At 39.1% G+C, this 24,825-nt stretch overlaps 2 protein-coding genes and 1 long non-coding RNA gene across 8 annotated transcripts in view; 2 read left to right on the forward strand and 1 right to left on the reverse strand.

Moving 5' to 3' along the window:
• Positions 1–1,219: 1,219 nt before the first annotated feature.
• RIOK3 (RIO kinase 3) lies at positions 1,220–11,560 on the reverse strand. Of its 3 annotated transcripts, none has more exons than XM_067290636.1 (13): positions 11,477–11,560; positions 10,711–10,832; positions 9,818–9,963; positions 9,586–9,690; positions 8,928–9,037; positions 8,004–8,147; positions 7,314–7,441; positions 6,028–6,219; positions 5,418–5,577; positions 4,810–4,890; positions 4,634–4,723; positions 4,150–4,257; positions 1,220–2,572 (listed from the first exon to the last, which is right to left on the reverse strand). In XM_067290636.1, exons 1-13 carry the CDS (start codon positions 11,543–11,545, stop codon positions 2,471–2,473), a joined length of 1,557 nt encoding a protein of 518 aa, XP_067146737.1. In that variant the 5' UTR covers positions 11,546–11,560; the 3' UTR covers positions 1,220–2,470. The 3 variants fall into 3 exon arrangements, with proteins under 3 accessions (XP_067146737.1, XP_013798592.1, XP_067146736.1); XM_013943138.2 differs by lacking the exon at positions 11,477–11,560 and adding an exon at positions 11,234–11,304; XM_067290635.1 differs by lacking the exons at positions 10,711–10,832; positions 11,477–11,560 and adding an exon at positions 10,174–10,692.
• A 119-nt stretch (positions 11,561–11,679) lies between these two features.
• LOC136991263 (uncharacterized) lies at positions 11,680–16,033 on the forward strand. The gene is made up of 4 exons (XR_010883321.1): positions 11,680–11,869; positions 12,221–12,385; positions 14,452–14,575; positions 15,135–16,033. It is a non-coding gene; the product is annotated as an uncharacterized lncRNA (long non-coding RNA).
• Positions 16,034–17,966: 1,933 nt separating this feature from the next.
• TMEM241 (transmembrane protein 241) overlaps positions 17,967–24,825 on the forward strand; it is a 61,661-nt gene continuing 54,802 nt past the window's right edge. For 3 of the 4 annotated variants that reach the window (XM_067290637.1, XM_067290641.1, XM_067290639.1), the window contains exons 1-3: positions 17,967–18,136; positions 21,667–21,713; positions 24,110–24,187. In XM_067290637.1, the coding sequence (XP_067146738.1) occupies positions 18,065–18,136; positions 21,667–21,713; positions 24,110–24,187 (197 nt within the window). In that variant the 5' untranslated portion in view covers positions 17,967–18,064. The remainder of the gene's footprint in view (positions 18,137–21,666; positions 21,714–24,109; positions 24,188–24,825) is intronic. The other variant, XM_067290640.1, reaches the window with a different exon arrangement.

Raw genomic sequence — 24,825 nt, forward strand, 5'->3', positions numbered from 1 at the left:
GAATAAACTAGTCAAGTTTGTTTGCTTGATGCACTAAGTGTAATGCACTTTTTCACTAGTTACAAAACCCCCAGTATGATTGAGAAATTCTGAGAGATCATCACCAATTATGTATTTGCTTATTGACCATTAGGCTTGGAAGGGAAGTAAAGGAAACAAAAATACTCAGAGGGAAAAAAAAACACATCATGCAGATCATATGATTGAAAGTTTTCAGATTAGACTGGAGTCACACAAATTTAGTAGAGGAAAAATACAAATGTTAAGTACCTCTTATTAACACAGTATCTTGCAAACAACCGCTTGCTGACTTGTGATCCACTTGGACCAAGTTCAGTAATTTCACATTAAACTAGAGAAACCTGAAGTCAGGACAAGGAACTGTAAACAAGCTATTTGTTCTGCCAAACCCTTCTGCCTGATCAAATAATTAGATGTTGACTAGAGATGACCATTACTTCTAGAGTGTTCAGAGTACTTTCAAGTTTATAATTTTCTAGAAAATAAAAACCTCATTGAACATTAGCCAAAAAGTTTAGTTAATTCAAGTTAACTCAAAATTTAAGATGTGCTACTAGTGCTTAACTTTCTGCTATTTCCCTACAGGACAGTATTTCCTCTTTCAAGTACTGAAATTGGAATATACACATGGTAGAAAATTGAGGTGAGGGGAAAAACAGCAATTGAGTACGTAACATTCAACTTTGTGACAGTCTTAGAATGGGCCATTAGAACAGTCATAACCTCAGAAAAGTTAATGAAACCAATGGCTAGGATTTTGGCCATGAAAATCTAGATTTACTTTTAAGAGATTCAACTTGCCTAAAAATAATCCTGAAACATTTTACTTCACAAGAGTTGAGGAAAATGCTCATTTTAGCAGCTTCTTTCTTTTTTCCCCAATTGCTCTACAAAGCAACTGTTTCAGGCAGTCATTAGGAAAATTCTCATGTCTCTAAAAGACTTAAGTTCCTTTACTTAGGAGAGTAACAACATGGGGCAACATGACTGTCTAATTCAAAAAACGGAACAGTATCCAGGTCCCAGAGATGAGACAGGCACAAAAGTCAAGGTTATTAGAGTAGCCATCAAAATAGTTGATCATTTTTATGTTATAATGAACTACTGCAGTCACACCCTAACACCACTTCATTGTATTGAGGATTAATGCTGACCAAGGTACTGCTTTTACAAAGAACCACACAAAAAAATACCACCACAAGATCTTAAGTTTTTACTTTGCCATCAGTTTTCCAATAGAAAAATCACTTTCACAGCACACTGTGAGAATGTCACACCTAGCAACACTATATTCTGCTTGATAAAGAGCATCATCAGAAAGATCAAGAAGTTAAAAAGAAGATGGTCAGAATTTAATTCCAAACCATCGCGCTACATTAGTTTATCTTTAAACGTGTTGGAGAGAAACTCTGCTAGATTTTTAGAGCTTGCTAAAATTACTAAAGTGTTACACAAACATTCAGAAAGAAACACTGACACTGAGAATAAAAGTATTAAAGAGAAACACTTTTGAGCTTTATTTGCACACCTTGTATGCAAAAAGCTTCTTTTAAAAATAATTCTGATCAGATGTGGTTCTTATAGTCTATGATTACTGTCCAGGTGAATGAGAATGATGCTCTACTCAGAATTCCAGTGTAGGCTACAAAATTAATACAGAGAATCACTTTTGGCTTGCACTAAGTCCTTGGAAAGACCTCTATGTTAAGAATGAAGCTAACTGAACTTGCTCTTTGCTATGCAGCCAGGTCATAGCCCTCAGGATTTCCTGGTATTTCACCAAAGAAGTCCTCTGCTGGTTGGTTTCAAATCTCTGTTTCTCATGGAATACCCAATTACATTCACAGAGGTAGTTTGTGCCACACTCCCATTTACTTTAAGTGAAAAAGTCTAGATTTTTGCATATATAAAGATATTGTTTTGTTAAATTAATATTTGCATCATATGATTGCAGCCCATACTTTGACTTTTTGTTTTGCTCTCGGGGAGAAGGGCAAAAGGCTCTACTGACATTGTGCCTATACACAATTTTTAACTAGCTTTTCAAGTAGCAATAGGAAAGAGAAGAGGGACTCTTCTAGGATGCTTTCCCATAAATACTTTAGACAATCTAGAATTTTTTTTTTTTTTTTTAAACTAAAACATATAAGCTCTGAATCATGCAAAATATGACCACCTCAGCTACATTAGTCTAATGTAGCTGGACAGTTGGTGAAGGTGTCAGAACATCCAAAGAGGCAGTGACATTCCATTCTCACAGTGCCAGCCTCCCTTGGGGGCTAAGTTAAAAACACACTGACGCATCACCATATGCTTGCTGTGTTTTCCATTTTGGTATTTGAAATCAACCACTCTCTTGACTGTGGTAGCTGACGTTTACCACTGCACCAACATAGTTAGAAGCAGCAAGTTTGTGTTTCTTTCTTCTTCAGCAGCTTTACACTCAGTGCTATTCATCATATATAGGCGGGTCTCCATCACTTGGAAATGCAGACACTTTCTTTCCATGTTTCTGCACGTGATCTTCATTCACCTTCTCCAAAGCTTCAATCTAGAAATACAAAAATAAACCCATTCTGAAATCATAAAACCATGCCTGCACTGGGATCTTTCCAAATACTGTTGGAAGGTAGACTTAGGTGACTGATCAGGCTTATACAATATTTCTATTTCAATGATTCAGTCAAATGTATGATGCAATATTCTTTGCAAGTACAGCTTGAAACATCTGTTTTCCATGGTTTAGTAGAACCAACAGCACTCCTTTTACAGCTTTATGCTATATAACTTAAAATGCATGTGTTACAGGGAAGACAGGATGTTCCTTGTATCTTCAACTATCTTCCCCAATGTGCAAAAGAATCCCTTTCTCCAACTCTGAACACCTCTGCTGTAATTCAGGCCATCCATCAGTACTGGAGAAATTCCAAGTAATATTAAGATTACAAACCCACTGCCATCATTATCAACGGTGAAAGCAGAACACAGTTACATTTAAGTGTTTTGCACAGTGAAAGTATTACAATTTCATAGCTTATTCTGATCTTCAGATTGTTATGTTTGGATTACTTCCTCTTACACTCCAAGGGAGATAAGTTTAAGTTACTAGAGACTAAAGTGTAAGTTCAAAGTTCAGGGGTGGGCTACTCAAATTCATGCATATAAACAGCTATGCAAGACTTTTAATTAAAAAAAAAAAAGTCATGAACAAACTGGAAGATTAAAAAAAAAGGACTACCCCAAATTCACAACACAGATAAGCACTTTTTTTGCTTGATAAATTGATCTATACACACTTTGGAACAGTCTTAAAGATTAAAAAAAAACAAAAACACACACACCTTCATGGCTACTTTACATGGTGTTCCATTTCCCTCCTTCTCATTTTGAGAACTTTTGAATAACTCTAAATACTCATCTACTACATGCAGGACCAGCATCGACTTGCACTGCTTTAATAAGACAGGTTAGAATTGCCCTGCAACCCTTATTTTAAATAGTAAATGCAAAATTTTTGATGGCTTATTTTTAGTGTCTGATATATCAGGATTCATGCCTGGAGGAGTTACAGCCAAAACTTGAAAATAAAAAGTAAAAAAAGACCAGAGATTCCTAGTCCATATTTAGGTGAGTATGAATTTAGGTGTATCATTTTAGGCTTAGAACATGCAAAACGTTAGCCTACAACTTTAAATTTATTAAATTAAAACATGTAAAACATTTAACTGATTAAAAATAAGCAGGAAAATTAATAGATTTGTTTTTAAACAGCTTTCCTTTCTCTGCACACCACCTTTAATATTTGTAAGGCAAGACAATAAAGGTAGCTTTTAGCTTTTAACTAAAATAGCCTACCAGATTATCCAGAACACTGAAAGGAGCAACTATATGCAACATAGAGCCTTTTAGACTTGGGACCACAGAGAGTAGGAGCAGGCTGGGAAGGTCTGTCAGTTTTAGTTTCTGAAAATGTTTGTTTCAGGTTGAAACAATCAAGTTTTGAAAAAGAGATGCAGAATGGTTGCTGAAATTATACACACTAATCATGCTAACTAAATTTGGAAGTTAAAGAATTACAATAGCTGATAGCTAACCAAATTGAAGTGTTAAACACAAAGAAAGTTATACCTCTGCTTGGAAGTCTACTTCATTGTCAGCTGCAATATTTAAATCTGAGACAGCATTGAAGAGTTCACGCTCATTAAGTGCTTCTGTCACACCTCCCTTCTGGAAGAACTATTCAATATAAAAAGCATACATTAAACAGTGTCTTTACTACATGATACATAGCTTTTCTTTTCCTTCCACAAATTACAATCATTAATTTTTAGTCTGTCATTTTCACATTTGTTGATCTACAGACAAGATAAAATTTGAAAGAAGTTTTCAATTTTAGTAGTATCATTTTATTCACCTATAGTTTATTCCCCTTAGAGGGACACCATTCAATATTGACAAATTTCCAAGACTGACCTCATACATAGGTGGTGATGATCATTTTAAAAATAAAAAGTTAAATTGGTTGATTTTTATTAGCTTTGAACTGAACTGATGCTGTTTTCCTTGAAAAACATTCAGCGTAAGAGCAGACTGTCAGATGAAGATGTCCTACCTGTGAAACATTCCTACAGTCTCTGAACAAAAACTCAAGCCCATGAGGGTGGGTTGGCTCCACAGACTGACTGACATCAATAAGCCACACCTATAGTCAGGGAGAGATAACAACTCACTTTTATTAGCATTTCACATTAGATAGAACCTTTGCTTCCCACATGAAGAATATACTACCTTTCCGTCATGCCAAAGCATATTGTATTCACTCAGATCAGCATGGACCAGACTGCACTCTTTATACAACCGTTGCATCATCTGCAAGGAACCAAATCAATGGAAAAAACAGGCATATTCCAGTCAACATTGTTTGCATGACCATAACAAAACAAATCATTTCTTCCTTCCCCCACACATACTTTATATCATTTTTTCAAGCCTACAGTAGTTTCATACAGGCAATTGCAGTTTTAGTAAACTACCTGCAGACTTCAGCTTTTAATCACTAAACTTAGTCTCGGTAAGTCAGAAGAATCATTCTGGTAAACTCATGTCATCTCTCCCAATAAGTGCAAGTGCATTCAACAGACAGAAGTTTTCTAAACATACCTATCATTCTCATCCCTATCACAGAGGAAATAAGTGTCACATTCCTCCCATCCCCATGCATACTTTCTTGTTTATTCTAAGTCACTCTTTAAAGAGCAGTAAAATAATCCTTTGGACTCTGTACCTTGAAAGTGTTGCAAGCATCCTGAAAAGTACATAGATGCCAATTTGTCCTTTAAGTTATTTCCCTAAAAGAAAATACAAGCCAGAACTGGGAGAAAAATTAGCAGTCTTACATTAAGAATCTGATAGTAGGCCTTTTTCATATCTTCACTACTAAGTTTTACATCCTTTAGTTTAGGAGCTGGGACTTGATCCTGGCCAATGAAAGACATAACCAAGACATGTTTCTTAAGGATAACCACTTGAGGACAAGGAATTCCTGCATTTTGCATTCTGTGGAACAGAAAATAGACATTGATTAAAATATGTTATTTTTATATACACACACATATATATAAAAATTCTAGTTCTTGCTTGCTCCTTTGCAGTCTTAAGAGCTAGAGAGCTGTGTTTGAGCAAGTTGATCCAGAGTCAAAAGATCTATTCAGTATTTCACATGGGATAATTTGGATCTTAAAGTGGTCATAACAAAAACTCACTGAAAACTAACTGCTTTTAGAACTAGAACCTGATAATATCAAGGACTTATGAGTTCTGTTACCAAATCTTTGAAGTTGCTGATAATTCATTAAACCATCAGAAACTAGAAGCTTGTTCAATCTATGCCAGGTTTTAGGTTTATTTAACCTAAAATCAAATGTAGACTTCTACCCAGTCCTAGTGTAACTTCCTTAAACAGGGAATAGGAAACTGGTAGTGTTTGATAACTATATGTTTTTGTACCTTGTCAAGTTATGCATTTCTTTCTCAGCCCACATACGAATAATCTTGCGTGGATTCAATTTACTGAAGCGGTCTTTAAATCTGTAGTCATCTTTAATATATTTGTCACGGTTCTTGAATTCATTAAGAGTTGTTTTAAACACTTTGATGGCACATTCTGGAGGTATAACTTTATCATCTTCATTTGTACTTCTGGTGGAAAAAGTCAAAACATATAACAAAGTTAACTATTCACTCGCATCCTTACAAGCAAACACAGGGTTTTGCTTTAATGTTGTAAGATGCAGTAATTTTTAAGCATAAGAGAAGATCTGTTCTTTTTTAATCAAGTTTGAAAGCCACTTCAAGTTAAATCTGCAAGGATTGTATGATTAAGTTTAAATCTTGAATGTTTGGTTTTTGGAATTTCGATTATATGCTGCTTATCAAATAGATTCCACTTCCTAATACGTTAATAACGTCAATAATTTAGTTAGGAATCACAACTAACAGCAGCTCTCTGGATGGATATAATTATTTCAGATACATTACAAATTAAGTTAATTCTTCATTAGAACTATAACCCTAGGCGCACTGTTCTTTGGTAAGCATCACAAAAGATGTTGCCAGTTGAATAATAACAAGCAAGGGAATCCGCCTGAATATCATTCAAATAAGGTGAGAAGAATATGGATCTTCTTCCTACTATTCATTTCTCCCTCTCACATTTGTAAACAGATTATCTGTATTGGATTTAATTAGTCCTTACTTAACATACTTTAAATAAGGGTGTTAATTGCAATTTCAGTACAGAGTCTGGAGTCTTACACAACTTCTAAAGTGAACAGCATCCCAATGCTATTCTCAAGTTATCCTAAAAGTAAAAAAGAACACCTCCACTAAACTGCACAAGGTGGGAGCCGATAACACAGTGATCTGTACGGAAAGACATCTTCAGGTGGCCAGAGATCATCATGACAGCTCCCTAGCCTGAGGCAGGTCAGTGGAAACAGTTCCCAGAACCTCAGAGACTTATTTGTGTGTATAAAAAGGTTTTCTACAGAAGTTACAGTGGATTTGTCCCTGTTCATTAAATAGCCTCCAGGGAAGAAAGTAGGGATTGTTTGCTTTAAAGCTGGTAAAGTTGGTTTTCACAATATATGTTATCATCTGCATATACGTTAATACAAATGTCAAATCTTGGGAAAGATTAAAAAGGCAGAATGTTTGAAGTATTTCTGTGGTTTCCCCTTTTTATACCATCTCTGACAGTTAAGACTGGTGTCAATAACAAATAATGTACGTACTTTCCTCCATACGCATGGAAAACAACAGATTCTTTTCCTGTGCTGATACAGCCAGTAATGGTCTCTAGCATCCCAGCATTGACCATCTTGTACAGAAGTAAACGTGTCTTAGGATCCACTGCTTTCTCCTACAAGCGTGAAATGAATACTCAATTCACTAAGGTCATTAAGTTAAAGCAAAAGGATTGTTTCAGAGTGTTTATATGCTGCAGATGTCTAACTGCATGGAAAGAATAACATTAGTTAATATGAAAAACTCAAATGAAGCAAAACTAAACTATTCTAGCGCTGTCATCTTTACTCCTTAAGATTTAATACTCTCAAGTAGATTGTAAGCTGTGCAGCACAGTGTATTTTACCAATTCTGCATACAGTATAAACATTGTCATTGCTTAAGAGCACTTCATAGAGGTTTTTCAGTCTTAAAAACAGTGAATCATAATATCCTAAGTATTATATTCATTTTACAGCAGTAACAGCAAGATAAAACAAAACACCCAAGTTTAAAAGAGTCCACAGCAGGAATTACCAGAGGCCCTACTCGAGACTGGGCCTACAAAGCATAACAACTGACTTTGTAAATTATTAAATTGTGGAGCTTAACTGGTCATTTCATCTTCCTGACAGGATTACCAGAACAGTCTTCGTTGTTACACAAAATAAAGGATATAAAAACAATTAAAAACATACGGCAGTGGAGTGCTCCTTCTTTTCATGGAGCCTTGCACTTCGACGTTCCTCAGAGTAGGCATGTTGCTTTAAGGCATTGAAGACTTGATTGGACAGCTTTAAGTCCATCCCAATTCCATCCCCAACTTGGAATTCAGGTGCAAACTACAAGCAGATATAATAGGATTTTAAGCATTATTACCAGCAGACACCTTCCCCTCCCAGCCCCCCCCCCCCCAAAAAAACCCCAACAACTCATAAGTAGAAATTTCTTGCTCCAATCTGCAAAAACCTAAGGTAAATTAGGACCTAAGTGACAGTGTTCCACGAAGTGGGTTTCACAGAGGTTAAAAATACACTTCTCTAAATTCAGAAATCAAAGTTCTGCCTCAAATAAGCGATAAGAGATAACCCAACCTCCTGTAAAAATATTTTCAGGTGCTGTACCAATTAAATTAAGGCAAATTTAAAGGATGGGTAAACAGATTGAAAAGCTGTATATCAAAAGTAAGTCGCTTGAGTAAGCATGTGAAATGAATTCAGAGTTTAGATTACATGATGGCTATGGTTTGCAAGAATAATCTTGATGTTTTACTTGCTCAAGTACCAAACTTGCTGAAAACTTTATTTTTTCAAAACAGTTTTGTGCAAATTCTTGAATCTTTTCATTAGCATACTTAATAACAACTAACAATTAACAACATATTAAAACAGAAAATGCACAACCCAAACTCCTACTTTGAATAACTAATCCAAGCATTACATTGGTTTCATGTCATGGAAAAAAAGTAAAAGAAAAAAAAAAGTAAAAAAAACCCCTACATAATAAACAGTAGCACAGACAAACACTAGTTTTTTTAGTTGAATTACAGCATTCCAAGCATTTTTGTAAAATATATTTTTATATACATAACACAGAATAAATTCTCTGAAGTTTTCACTTACATTTTCCATGCGAGCAGTGTTCTTTCTTCCACATACCACTTCATCATGCTTAGTAGTAATGTCTTTTCCCTTTCCTATGAAGCCCTTTTTTGGGGTAGTAGTAGGTTTATCTGCCAGTAGCGAAAAACTAAGTCAAACTTTACATTTAAGTAAATATAACTAATGTTCATAAAGGTTCCCTTATGCCCACAGAAGTTGTACAGTTCTTATTTATTAAAAAGAATAAACTGTTTCAGTTGTGTGATCTTAACACAGTTATCTTCTCTTATCCTAAAGGTGACAACTTTTTTTGCTAAGCCATGACTACTTCTATGCCTTCTCTGGGGTGTCAGACACTTTTGGCACATTACAGATGTAATATTCTATATGATATGCAGATGCCCAATACATACTCTAGCTAGATGTAATGACAAATATCCGTATCCCACAATACAGTTCATATATGATAATAATTATTTCAGATTCATCCACTGAAGCCAGAATACTAAAAGAGAAAAATCTGAAGTTACCAGACTAACTTCCTGCACAGCACCTCACAATCAGATGACCTGTTTTCTTTACAGTCGGTCCCCTTACATTCAGGGAACCTAAGTATGGCATTTTTTTAGGTCTAAATATGTAACAGGAAATTTTTGTACTGTTTAGAATTACCACATACCTGCTCTATAAGGATCATGACGGGTATCTTGCCAATCAACCTCATCTTCTGAACTGTCACTGTCAAAGGGATGCACCTTCCGATAATTTTCAAAGGATATGGAAACTTGAGAAACAACAAACACGCATGTCTGTGGTTATCAGAGATTCACTACTTCCTCACATCTCTGTCAACTTAAACAGAATGCCATAAAATATCTCCAAAGCAAAGATATCACCTTTAATAAGAATACCTTTGCTATCTCCATTGAACTTCTTCTCTTCACGTCGAAGCTGTGCATCATATTCCCTGTCAAATTCCATCTGCAGCATCTGAGCTAGCATTAGGTCACTAGACGTGTCAATATTTTCTCCTGTAATAAATGGTCCTTCAGCAACACTGTGTAACACAAAAAAAGGAATTAAAACAAGAACTTAGCTAAAAACAGTAATCTAAACACAAACACCACTTTATATTATTTCATTACTTTATACACAAGATCTAATGTAGACCTGCACAGAAACTAATGGATCTAAACAGAAAAAAAGCTCTAAGGAGTAATAGAGCTCCATTTCTCTCTTTACCACTCCTTTACAGTGGAAATATTACCTCAATGCCTTTATTTATCATTCTGTAAGAAACATCAGGTTCTAGTTTTAAGATGCCATTCATGAAAAAGAAGGCTTACAGCTGAACTCAGTGTTGTATTGATCTGCTTCACAGAAAAGATCATTGGCAGAAGTCTTTGTATGAATTTAGAAGTAGCAAGCTCTTGGGTTGTGTTTTGAGCCTCCAAATACTGAGAGGATACAAATGATAATGTGGATGAACAACAGAACAGGCAGTTTTCAAAACAACCTAGCACACTATTAACAAGAGTCTCTACAAAAGAAGAAAAACATTTTTGACAATGTTTCCCAAAATATAGCTTATGGATTCGCTTAAAGCACCCAAAACCCTGAAGAAAGCAGCAGGAAAGGAGTGGTGGCAGTAAAGAGTCCATAAGGAAGAATTTTAAGAGGATTTTTAACAGAATTTTAACATTTAACTATATTGTTACACATGAAGTACACTGCAAGAAAGTCCACAAAAGACAGATGTTGACTTGACAACCATCAAGATCACTAATCCAAGATTTAAACTTACGCAACCACTTCAGGAAAAGCAGCATTTTCTTCTTCCAGCTGCAACTCTTTTGCCAGCTGTTCACTCATTACATCAGCAAGGGAACACGATATTGATGTAGGCTTAGGTGCTCCCCAAGGACACTGTAAAAAAACATTTTCCTCAAGTTGGCAAGAGGATGTAGAGTCAACCCCCAATAATCCCCATAGTTAGATATCACTGGCTTTAAAGCAAGCTGATACAATCACACAAGATTTTGTCTTCTACAGACACTTAGGGAAATATGATTTTCTAAAGTACTGAAAAAGACTCAAGGAGTAATTTCATAAACTCGGTAGAGAAAAGGGCGATTCAAAAGGTGCCCATGGTCAATTACTAATGGCAAAAAAAAAGGGGGGGGGGGAGCAAAAACCCATTGCAGTTTGTTGGTTTCGGTACGCTCTGAAGGCATGGGGGAAGCCTATGTACTGAACACCACAACAGTACCAGAAGTTAGCTTACACACCGTCCCTGTAAGACTTCTCTCGGGATAACACACTAGTACCTCACGCACAAGCCGCCTCCCCCGCTTCTAGAGCCCGAGAGGACAATCACCACAAGCACGCCTCCAAAGCGCAGCAACACGCACACAGCTTCGGCTTGGGGAGACAGAGAAACCCGGCCGAGCTCCGGCTCGCGGCGCTGATAACCAGGCGCCCTCTGCTCCTCGGCGAGCGGCGCCTCGCTTATCGGGGGCCGGCAGCAGCTCCCACCGGGCAGATAGGGGCGCCCAGCCCGCCGCGCTCACCTTGCTCTGCCAGGCGGGGCCCGGCCCGGCCTCGGGGGGGGCGGCGGCGGCGACTCCCACCGGGTCCATCTGTGCATGTAGGGCGGGCGGGCGGGCGCTGCAGCGGCGGCTGAGGCTCTCCGGAGGGCAGCGTCGCTCGAAATACAAACTCTTCCGGGTTCTTCCCGGTTCTCTCTTGCCGTCACCTGCCGTCCGCGCTCCTCATTGGTCGGCGGCGTGCGGGCCTCGCACGCCCTTCCGGTGATGTCCGCAGGAGCCAAGGCACTCCCAGAACCGCGGCACCGGCACCGGCACCGCCACGGGGGAAGCGGGACACGGCCGCAGGGAGGTGGGATGGGCCATGCCGACCCCGGAGCCGTGACCCAGTCCTACGGAGCAGGTGGATAGCGCAGAGTAAGGAAGCAAGAGCAAAAAATCCCTAGAAGGGCAAAGCCACGAGGGAGGTGTGCTGAGGGAAACCCGAAATTCAGAATGCCTCCTTTTGTCTCAGGAAATAACTAGAGAAGCAGAAAAATAAGCGTAAGCAAAACTAACTCATTTGATCGTGATCCCTTAGCTTACCATAAATACAATTTGAATACAAATACTTTGTATGTGATCCTACACCTGTTGCACTGCAATTTTATACATAGCATTTATCTGTAAAATAATATTGTAATTAAAACGTGCTGTTTCCATGAAAATAAATTTTCAGTTATGGCATTTTGCTGCAATACACTTGCTGTCTTACCTCTGTGTGAGCAGGTTTCCCTACAGTGAGGAAGCAATGTACAGGAACCTCCCTACACCTGGCCCATCCCCTGGCATCAGAGGCATCTGTACATATAAGGCTACTGTGTCTTTCCGACCACTGTCAATAGCCAGAAAGCCACCCTCACATGCGGGGTTGCTCCAGGCGCAGGAGAAACGGTAAGGGGTCTTAACGCCACCCGGGTGTCCCCGACGTGCTCGGGGTATGTGCCCTGTTGAACATCGAGCACAGCTGTGCCGCCAGGGCAGACCTCCCAAAACTTCTGTCACCAGCTCGGGCACAGGAGAAGCAGCTTGCTCAGGCAAAGTTGGCCTGCTTTGTCCTCCACGACCTCTAACAGCATACCGCACCAGTCTCCCGAGACAGCCCGCGCCAGTGCTGGTGCCTGCCGCAAGTCACTCCCGGTGCCGGTGACAGGGCGGGCTGGCCAGGTCTGGAGAGGGTCGGGAGTGTGGTCGTGATCCTGCCCTGCTACACACAGTGAACAGACACAGACACGTGGGCCCGCAGATGCGGCTGGGGGGCTCAGTCTGGCCCTGCGGTTGCAGTGTGGTTTGTACCCCCTCTGCCCATGGCCCTGGAGAAGACAGATTATTTTTCTCTTTGCAGCTGCCTTTTGGGGTTTGAAGACTGCTGCCATGCCCCCTTCAATTTGTCTTAGCTAAATTTATCACTTACATAAATGAGCTGAGTGTCAGAGCAATGTCCTGCTGTCCTGAGAAAATCTTTAGCACAACTGTACAAGCACAGATTAAGAAACACTTTTTTTGTATTCTTTTGTTCAAAAAAACATTAACAATGACTTAATATTCCTTTGCCTTTTAATTCAGTTTTTAATTTTCAGAAATGAGTCTTTTTTCATATTCTTCAGTTCTGCAATTTTACATAGGATTCAAAGCAAGTCCTGCTTGAATAAATATTATGATTGAGGCCTTGATCCCATGACCCTTTGTATGAGTGGATCAAGCTTAGAACTGAATTGTATTAAGAGGAAATGTTCTGTAAAATGACATGTAAACAATTATTTGCCACACATTCACATCTACTAATAAAAATAGTTAAAAATCCAGATGGAGCAGAAACTTCCCTTTATATTACTCAATATATTTCCAAAGCTGTTTTGCAATTACTGAATATGTAGTTCAAAGTAATTATTTGCAGAAATGTCTATCTTCATTCTTAATCCAAGTGATTTACAATAATTCAAATCTGCCTGTGCATTTTGCTGTAGGGAAATACATTACTTTTGGCTGAGAACAAGCCTCCCACTTTTAATAGAAAATGCTGCAAGAAGAACAAAGAGAGATATCAATATAACATTATGTATGAAAATGATATTTCACTAAAATAACAAGTCAAAAGTATTTTGATCACATGCTTACATTAGTCTTTGTAGATACCTGTAAACTTTTCTTACTCTTTTTGATACAGTTAAAGCCTTCTAGGTTGAATTTGTGGTACAATACAAAGTATATACTTTTGTCTGCAAAAGACACATTTGACAATTTTAAAGATATTCAAAGCACTTTAACATATGCTCTGTGAAGCAGAAATGCTATGTAATCTACCTTGCCATTCCTATTGCATCCATTGCTGTGGCATGTAAGTGTCCTTTTTAGGTCAGGATGGACCACACCTTCCAGCAGTGGAACTCAGATGTCTGTTTTGGGCCACCTCCTTATGAATCATATGGGATTGTGTCTCATGGACTAAAATGCTTGAATTTGCCTTGGGGCAATGGGGACTGTTCAGCTATTGAGCTTTAGCCACTGACTTTGTCTCTGAGGCTAAGGCAGCAGGTTACCCAGAATTATATGGTGGGCTGGATTTGGCCTCTGGTCTACCAGTAAGGTTCCCCTCTCTCTCCCTAGTTTAGGCTATGCTCACCAGTTCCCTGTTTATGCTGCTTTGTTTTGTCCTCCAAAACCAGGATGTACACGTACCGAGTGAGGTACCCTGTACCTTGAATTACCCACGCAAAGTCGAAATGACAACTGCACAGACAGTGCCTTGCCAACATATCAGCTGGCAAGAATGTGGCTTACCTACGCTATAATAAAAGAACGCCCAGCAATCATGGCAAGGTGGGGCATGACTTTCACTGTTTCTTTGCCTCCCTAAGATATTTATAGTTTATGCATCATTGACGTGCATAAGAACTGCTATGAAATCTAGTTGTTTACATTTGGTTTCTATTTGTTTTACTTTTTTTTTCCTTTTCCAGGGAGGCTTGCAAAACAAGTATCACAAACAGAGTCAGTTAAGCAATAAAAGCTGCAGTTTGTGAAATCACTTTTGGTTAAATTTCTGGAGCTGCTGAAGGCAGAGAACACACGGGAATTTCTCAGGTTGAGTATCCACCATTTGCTGAATATATTTTACCACAAACTGTTTTTTTAACTTGTTGTTGAACATACAGTGTTCAGATAGTACAGCTAAAATTAAATACAAAGGCAGCAATTTATTTTTGCTAAAACATGCTATGAATGTTATTTTTGTCAAAATGGCTGTTCTCTTTCTTGTTTTCTCAAATGTGAGTTGTAACTGAAGATACCAAGGAATGTTGTTATTCTGTTTTTGCTGTATTACCTAAAATGTCCCAAAAGATTTGTTAACTTTTCTTTTCTAAAAATCACTTCCAAAGTACTAATTTTTCACCTTAGAAATAAGAAGTCTTTTCTCCTATTTTTACTGAAAAATGACTTGGAGATTTAGAGAACTGGAAAGGAAACTTACCTTGCAAAGTAGAGGAAGAGTTTTAAATATTTCACTTAGTGTTTGTCAAATGCCTGAGTTAAATACAGACCAACAAAAGCAGGGGTTTTTTTTAAAGCACAAAATGTCTTATTAAACATACCCTAATTACTAAAATTAATTTCTCTTGATGATGGTCTCACTTATTTTTAGTCATTCAAGGATTGCAGAGAATCATCCAAGTATGACAACTTTTCCAGGAAGAACAAGTTCCACATGCATGGGTTTCTAATATTGAAAAAACAAGCAGGACAAGAATACAAAATTCAACTCTACCTTTGACAGGCTTTTTTTTCTTCATAAAGAAGTTTTGCTTTTAATTTCATAAATGATTTTGAAGATATTTTCAGAGAAAAACACATTGCATCTCCATTCTGCTTCAACTTGATAGCTAAATACAGGCAGAAAAGTGGGCTGATAAATTTAATAGGCTATTTTTAACTGAAATTAATTGATATCTTGTCAGAAATTGGGAGCAGAGGCAAATTCTATTTATGTATTGCCTCTCAAAGTACCCAGAGGTGTCAAAAAAATGTGTATTCCTTATGTGCAAGGTATGTAAAATGTCTGAATCAAAGTTTATGATAAAAGGCTTGTCTAATGCATGGAACTTACATTGATATGAAGTAGCAGATGAATATAAAATGAGATATTCTGGTGTCCACTTGTCATGTGGACACTTTTATTTTGGTATGAGTCTGCGTTTTTTTATACTTACACCACTTTGGATGTGGTTTAAATTAACTTCAGTGCAACTGTGCCAGGTTCTACCACCAGCAAAGAAATTGGCCTCACCTTTGCATGTCATCCTGTCACTAGTGTGATGCAGCCCAATCATTTACATGAAGAATGCAGACAAAGATTTTTACTACTCTGTGCATTATTCCTCTTCATGAACAACAGAACCCTAAAGGTTCTTCTGGACTGTAGAAAAAAAAAATACAACAGTTATGGAAAATGACTGGCATTTTGATGTGTAATGGAAAAACTGCCATGATCATATTTATTAGAAGCAAAACCACATCCACAAGAAAAGGCTTACATTGTTAGATTTTCCTCCCTGCCTGTCCCACTGTAGGCAGTCATGATGATTCCTTTGTTATTTATGCTGCTCTTTGGATATGTCCTTCCATTTTCTGAAGTGTTTTTGCATCCCTTCTCTAACAAACTGCCAGTTTAGATAAGGTTCTTTCTGGTATTGCCCAAGAAACAGAAACACTGATCATGAATGACAGCCTCCTTCTGCCAGGGCTGTTTCTCCACCTGTTCAATCTAACATACCCACGTTTAGCCTAAAACCAACTCTCTCTTCAGATTGGTAGGCAGTGGCAACAGCTTCACAGACTTGTCATCAGACCTGTTCAAGAACACAGAGAAAATCGTTTGCTTTGACTTAGCTGAAATTAGACTGAGTCACCTGGACAACAATATTTTCAGCACCTTAGAAAAACTTTATAATAACAGGCTGCAGATACAAGAGCCTGTGTTTGCTGGGCTCTCTCAGCTTGATATCTTGATGCTGGCAGGTAACTCTCTCCATACTGTATCAAAAGGAGTTTTTGATCTCATTCGTAATTTTAAAATCCTAGTGCTGTCACATAATGAAATAAACTATTTACATAACATTTGACAGCATAAAGCATTGTAATGATTTACTGACTGATGATAATCATTTTACGGAGATACCACATGCAGTGTGTGCAACCTAGAACACTTTTCCGTACCTGAAAACAGACCCCCAAATACTCTACTGCTGCTGTTTGCTGGCAGGTTAGGGAAGGTTGACCTAACCAGTAATTTACTCGCAGAATTGCCTCCTGATTTCCTTTCAGGTTTAGGGCAGCTGGAAGTTCTCACTTTATCTGTAAATTGTTTTTGTAATTTTCCCAGAGATCTATTCATAGATAATAGTAAGATAGCATTTCTGATTCGGACAACAGTTGTCCTTAAACTTAAACTTCACCTGTTTTTTCAGGCCTTCAGAATGCTATTAAGATGGTGCTGTAATGGCATGAGCAGCTCCCAAAGAACATTTATTGACAATACGGCTAATTTGGAACTGTTAGATCTCTTCAATAACAATAAGTCAAATAGAGGATGATATTTGGAAGATAAATTGTAAGACAAAAGTAATTTTGAATAGAAACTCAATTTACACAACCAAATGACTTTTACATTTCAAGGCAATATATATTTACAAGCTGCGATTACGTGAGTGTATGTTTAGGAATACATGGTCAATTGTACTAGGAAGTACAATTTTGCTACTTGTGACTGAAGTCTATATTACATATTACAAGCCTCTGAAGTACTGAAGTGCAAAAGACCTTCCATTAGATGCATTGTAACACTTCATTTGAACTGCACTTTAAGATGTTATGACAGATGCTCTTAACTGATGCCAAAAGCACTTTGTCATCTCCCATGCAAACTTATAAAGTGTAGGGATAGTTGTAACAGCTACACCATTTATTTCAATAATATCTCTGTTTTAATCTCTCAGCTGCACATTACAATGCCGCTAAGCAACAGGGTCATACAGTATAGACACCTAAATAGGTACAGGTGCGTTTTGGAGGGACTGAACTTTAGCGTGGTATAATATGCCATGAATTCGGGGTGTCTCTCTTTCTTGTGCCTAGTGAAGGCATGAATTAATCTGAACATTTCAAGTAAGCGCTGATAAAAATCTCAGTATGATGCTATTTTTCTGTCACAGTCCCTTCCAGCCTTCCAGTGTGCCAGTTATCCTGGCTACAGTGATACCAACCTCGATGACACGCGTAAAGGCTGTAAAACCCCTTCACGAAGCCCTTTCCAGAAGTTTCCGAGATGGCGGCCGGGGCTGACGGGCGGGCCGGAGCCCAACGGCCGAGCGCGCGCCACGGTGGGCCCCGAGGGGGCTGGGGGGAGGCATCGCCGCTTTAAGGAGCCCGCGCCTCGCGGCGGTGCGCGGTGCCCATTGGTCCCGCCGCGCCGCCACGCGTCGCTGTCATGGCCGGCGTGGCTGGCCGGCGCCAGCCCCGCGCCCCGCCGCTGCCGCGGTCGCCCTCTCCCCCCGGCGGCGGGACATGCGTTGACAGATGTATTTAAAGCGGCCGGCGGGCGGCCTCGCCTTCTGCCTCTTCTACCTGGCCTCCTGCTTCACCAACAAGGTGAGGGCGGGCGGCGGCGGCGGCGCCGGGGGACACCGCACGGCCCGGGCCGGGCCCTGCGGCCCCCCGCTTCTACCGCCGATCCTGCCGGCCCCGTCCGCCCGGCCGGGAGCGCAGGCCCGCTGCCCGCTGCCGGGGCGGGTGGGGGTGCGGGGAACGGCCGGGCCTGCTGGGAGCGTCGGCAGCGGTACTGCGCGGTGAGGGTGCCGGGCGCAGCCGTTGAGATTTAATTTCTGTTTTTTTCGGGGGGGGGGGGTGTAGGAAAGAATGGGTGGCAGGACAGTTGTTTGTCACCACGAGGCTTATTTGGCTCTTGTGGAGAAATCCTTGTCGTGGAGTGTCTCTGTCTCGCTCCCTAGTGTCTGTGGAAGCTTGAAGCAGGAGGCTCCTTGCCAGCTCCAGGCTGCAACCGAGACTACTCTTCCAAGCCGTGCAATTAAATCCCTGTTAGATGAGGATCAAGCCCCTCAGTTCTTAACTATGTCACCCGGAGTTACTGCTGTGCTTATGTAGTGACACTTTGCTGTCTTTTTTTCCTTCTTTCCTCTGAAGAAAGGAGGAGACTTGGAATATTTAAGGCCCCCTCAAAGATTTAGAGGAATCTTAAAAATAGCAAAGGAACAGACTGCATTTTGGATTTATTCAGTGAGTGTCTATCAGTGAGACTCATAAATACACAGTAGTGGCTGCTAATTTGCTTTAACAGATGCACAGTGGTCTGTGCCTGAAAGGATAAGATTAAAGCAAAGAACCTGCAACAAAAATAGAAGTATGCTTTCTGTGTATTTTGTACTGATTAGCAAAAGCCTGCTAGTCAATTCGTCCAAAATGAGGACTATACTATCAACAAAATAACATTTCAGCCAAAAGACCCACCATTGCCAATCCCAGTGTGCATTTGTAATTCAGAATATAGCTGCCTTTTCTACCCCTTCCATTTTTCTGAATGTGCAAGATTTTCACATTTCTGTGATGTATAAATTTAAAGATCAGCATATTTGGAAGAGTGAAGGGATGATCTCTTATTATTCAAATGAATAAAATGTTAGTTTTCGAGCCAGAGACTATACTGCCTTGAAAATATCAAGTATTGAATATATTATTGGGTATCTAGCAACCATTGAGCCCAGAGGCATTAGAGATCCATTTTGTATTCCAGTCAGCTCCTATCCACACAGGGGCCTGACTGTATGCCGAAGTGCAGGATTTTCTCCATTAACCATCAATTGCTATTTCAGAATTCTGAAAAATTGACAGAAGAAATTCTGTTAACCTGGAACCTAGCCAAGAGAAAAATCTTAAGTATTCAAGGTATTACAGTAAGAACTAAAGAAATATTAACCTACACTGATCTGTACAGCAATTTAACCCCTAAATTAGGACAAGAAATATTTTCTACTGTGCAACTTAATTGCCAGTTGGTATTGCTGAAAGATCTAGGCAGAAGCAGAAAGAAAAATATGCAAAGAGTAGCTGCATGGCGGATAAAAATGTGTAGCTTAAATAGTTTGAGCTAGTTTCTTTGCTCACTCTAGGAGGAGGGTTATTAATGTTATCCAGTTCAGGTTAGATAGATGTCTGACTTCAGTCTGATTCAGAGAGTGTCAGTTAAGAGTCTGATTCCCCTTATGGTCAATGGAGAGACACCGGCGCTCTAGGGAGCACCCAGAGCCTAACTTAGGCTGTGTGAATGCCCTCCCAAAGTGCCCGAGTGTTTTTTGTTTTTTTTTCTTTTCCTTGCTAATTTTCCAATGGTTTGTTGGGGTTGGTGAGAATAACTCTGTGGCAGTTGCAGTGAAAATAGTCATAATAAAACCACTGAAATCTGGGGAACCTCAGTGAAAATCATTGACACCAGTGGGTTAGATGAGTTTTAAGGCTTACCTTTGAAATGTCTTATTATTGTAAACTAAAGACCTGATATAGTAGCTACTTGTTCCTGTCCTATATATCAGAGAGTACTTCTGTGTTCCTGGTACAGATTTCTGAAACAAAAGATGCTTCTGAAGCAAGCAGGGTATGGATTTCCTGAGGGAGAGTTAGAGAAATATAGCGCTTTTTCAGAGATGGAAGTGAAATCTCTCTTCTGTATGTAGACTACTGATTTGTGTTCCAAGGTACGCTTACTATTAAGAATGTCCAGAAGTAGACTGAAGTCCAGAAATGAAGCAAAGTTCACAGGAAGAAATAATGCACTTTATTTGGCAGACTGTTAGGAGCAGTGATTAGTAACAGAAAGGGGCTAGAAGAGCTGCCGAATTGTATCATGAGTTGGAAAAGACACTTGGCTTAACTGTAGTTCAGAGGAAGTTGGAAAGCCTTTGACATAGGACCCTCTTTCTCAACCCCACTTTAAAACTTGAATGTATGTTTTAATGTAGTAAAGTTAAAATAACCAGAATATAGACTTTTTGGTTGTCCCGGGCAGTGTGTAAATGCAAGTGGGGTACAGACATGTACAAGTAACTAATTTAAATCATCCTAATTTAAAACCCAAATGCCATTTTGACAAGTGTATGTATTATATGACTGTTTATGAATCAATGTGCCTTGTCTCTGCGTATATTGATGTCATCTTTTTAGTGTCTCTGAGTATATTGATGTCATCTTTTTAGTGACACCCCGCCTCTGCACACGCATGAAAACTGGACCTTGCAAAGTGCTTAGCTCAGTTTCCTCTCTGAAAGCTTTTAGCTTCTCCTGTTGCCATTGACAACTTCTGCTGGCTCCTAGCAGGAATGGCAGGGTACTTTTCCTTTCCTCCGGGGAAGTCCCAGGCGTCCTTCTCCTTTATAGGAACAGAATTCATATACTTCATCACAGGAAGCTGTTAGACCCTGATATAATATGTAAAGGCATATTTCTCCCTCATATTTGTGTGTGTGTATGTGTATACATATATGTGTACACACACACACACACACGTATATACAGTAGTGAGAAAGGACACTAGCATCCATAAACACAGACCCTGTCAAAGCATACCAAAGCAAAGACGTAGGCTACTTCTACAGAGCGTAACAGCTCCAGAGTGCTTTATAGACATTGTTTAATATTTTACACAAAACACTCTGCTAACAATGTTAGGTCTGTGAGATGAAATAACCATCAGGAGATGATTATGTTAAAATTCTCAATCTTAATTCTGCCAAAGATTGCCTCTGTGGCATGATACAATTGTAGTTGACAGATGCTTATATGTTTTGTTGCTGTAAACACTTTTCCATTCAGCGCAAAGCATGGAGTATGCTCAGCAACTGAGAGAGCAATTTAGCGGGTAGCCCTGTCTTCATCATTCAGTGTGTGCATCCCATACCTCATGTACTTTAGTGCCAACTACCTTTCGCAGTGACTGGGGCAGTATCCAGCAGTTCTGGCATGGGAAGAGAAATTATTGAGAATTTTCAGAATCTTTTTTATTTTTCTTTATTTTAGTAGGAGCTTCTTGTATTTCATTCTCTTGCGATTGCTTGTTGATGTTATAACACCATGGATGTTTAATGTCCATTAATTTGGTATTTGTTTTCCAGTATGTCCTGTCTGTCCTGAAATTTACCTACCCTACCCTTTTTCAAGGGTAAGTACAATTTTAAGAATACATTTGTTTGAAAAATGACTCTCATCAGTAGATGTATTGTTGTTCTGTGCTAAAGCTAACTTTAGTATTTCATGCCATTACTGGCTTTTGCTGTCTAGAGAACATACTTTATGAACACTTAGTAAAGTGTTTATTAGTTGTCTTGGTTAATTTTTAAACATCATGCTGGTAATGTATTTAAGAGATATAGACTCTCCTTAATTTCTGGGTTTTCTGGAAGTCTTATGTGTTAGTGTTGACAAGTAGCAGTTATAATACAGCCTGTCTTTGGAAATGGAACTTAAAGTTAACATTCAGATGTGGTGTATTCTTTTTCACTACACTGGTGAAAAACAACCTTAAACAAATCTTTAGGCATACACAAATAAAAAGTTGCTTATTTTCATGCTTAGCCTATTTGCTGTAACTCTGTATGGTAAGTCACAAGCATATCTTAATGACTGTAACGAGAAATACAATGTGTGGCCAAGTATCCATGCATACTGTCAGTGCTGTTACTAATCTGAGACATTTAGTAGAATTGTGTGTGGTCTCTTAGAGTCAAGATTCCCCCCATTTGTTCTTTCGGTATATGGGTAAGATCCACAGACACTGGATAATTTTTAAATCCTGTACTGCTGCTTAGCATGGTTTATAATTTTTTGCCTGCCCTCCAGCCTCAGGACTGTGATCAACCCTAAGAATAATTCCCTAGGGAATCTCCATTTTCTTTGAGCATACTCAGTTCTATTAAGTTTGCATTGAATGCTTTCTTCAATTCTCTCATATATATATATATATATATATATGTATATATAATGTACACATACAAAAACTCTCTTGGACAAGACTTACCATATGGGGAAAGGTTTTGAGTAATGTAAGTAAAATACAAGTGTGGTAAGTAAACAGTAAAAAAGCATGCATTCAATGGCATGCAATTGCACTGTGATATCTATGTTACCACAGTTATTTCCCTTTTCTAGTATTTGGAAATGCTTTACTGCCTCTCAGCATCTTCATATTTTTCCATAAATGCTGGCTTCTAAAAGTAACTCCTTGAAAATTATTAAGAGGTTCAGATGCACTTTCATTTAGAGCTATGGGAGATGAGCAATGGAGAAAGAGTGTTATCCTCAGTAGTTCATGCTACTATTGTCTGTTGTCATTGTTTCCCTTCCCTGTATAATTTAAGACTGTATCAGATGGTGCTGAGGATGTGGAACTCTTATTAACTTCAATTTCTGTCCTTAGCACCTAAGATGAGATTCTTCTATATGCTCTAAATCTTTCAAATTAAAGTTGATAGGAATTCATCGCTGGCTTGGGATGGAGCATGATCAAGCCTGTAGCAAACATCAGGGATACCCAGCTTTTAAGCTCTCATATGCTCCTCAGCTAAACAGTGTGAAGTGAGCTTTGATAGTAGCACTGAATGTTCAGCATACTCCTTATGGGCAATGAGCTTGCTCTTCTCTCATGGTGTCCAACTGTACTTAATGCTGCATAAGGTGAATGTGCGTGTGTGTGTGAAAGAGAGCAAGCTTTTCTAAGGCCTCATGTACAATTTCCCTAGTAGACTGAGGAATCTCTTTGAGAGGCTAAACCATTAGGTAGATAAGTCAATGCAGAATGTCTTTAATTGTTATATACCTTTTCAGTAAGAACACCACAGTGTTGTGGTTGATGTGCAAAGCTATCTTGCTGTAAAGAAGTTTTTTCTCTAGAGACTCTGGACCAAAGAGGCTACGTGCAGCATGATGATTTGGTTGTTGATGACACTTTGCTTGGTGCTTGCTACACAAGATGCAGGGGGGAAAACAACCCCAAAAAAACAGTCTGAGTCATAGGAAGTTTGTAATCTAGGCCCAGCATGAACTACCATGAGGAGTCATAGAGTTAATGTTCGAAATTACCAGGACTGCACTTCTCATCCTTGGGGCTTATCTGTCCAATTGAAGTAAGTGTTTGAATCCTGAAAGTGTGTTTGTCTATTCTAACAATAACAACTTACGAAAGGATATTTATCTCCTGTGACAAACCCTGCCTCACTTGTATCTTTAGACTATCATGGCTATAACATCACTATTATTGTAAACCTTGCATGGCAAAAGACAACAAAATGGAGATTGAACAATGTTACCAGGGACATTGTGGCAGGTGATCCTTTATAAAACACTTGAAACAGGAGGGGGCAAGCACCAGAGAGACAGGAAGTTTGGAGGAAATGAAGGCCCACAAAAGATTTAAAGGGGAATAGTGGGCATCCGTGGTAAACTGGAGAAAAGGCAGATAGTTAGTCGTAGGTGTGCTCTGAGAAATAGGTTTCTAAGGTCATGCTCCATGTGGTTAAAAAAGACAAATAATTCAGAGGTACTGCTTTGTTTCTATTTCAGATGGCAGACGTTAGTTGGTGGACTTTTGCTTCATGTCTCTTGGAAACTGGGATGGGTGGAGATAAGCTTGTGTTCAAGGTACAGTGGAGTTTTCAGTATCTACTAAATATTTATTTTCTGTAGCTGGGTTATGATGTAGTTAGGTTGGCTGTGGAAGACAGCAGCTTGCTAAAACATAAGATTGTGTGTAAGCTTGTGTCTGTGTGTTTTGCCTCGCAAGCATAGGATGGATCCTGTGTTATAGTCTAATGTTCAGAGAAATGTATTTCAATGGGTTATTAATATCAAGTGGATTAAACTTAACCTTATTATGGTGATGAAAAAAGTGTTGCCGTTAGTGAAGACTATAAGGATAACTTACCCAGTCATTTGTCTACTGTAAACATCCCCTCCCTGAATTATGGTATCATAAAAGAAACCTCAGTAATGTTAGGTAAGGGCATAGTCGTCCCCTACCCCAAAATCTCAATGCAATCAAGTCAACGAATGTGATTATCTGCCTTTTTCTCTGTACGAGCTGATTCCCATAAATGGAAATAATTTTACCTTCTCCTGCCTCAAACGTTCATAAACACAAAGCAAGTAGTCATTGCAGTGGTGCACAGGATCTGTATCATAATCAAATTCTAGATTAAAAGGTGCTTTATAGATCAAGATAATCTGCTTGAACTGACAGTGACGACAAGTTAGAAAAGTCATCCAGAATACTGTACTGT

The sequence above is a fragment of the Apteryx mantelli genome, chromosome 2 (assembly GCF_036417845.1).
Source record: "Apteryx mantelli isolate bAptMan1 chromosome 2, bAptMan1.hap1, whole genome shotgun sequence".
NCBI classification, from domain to species: Eukaryota; Metazoa; Chordata; class Aves; order Apterygiformes; family Apterygidae; genus Apteryx; species Apteryx mantelli.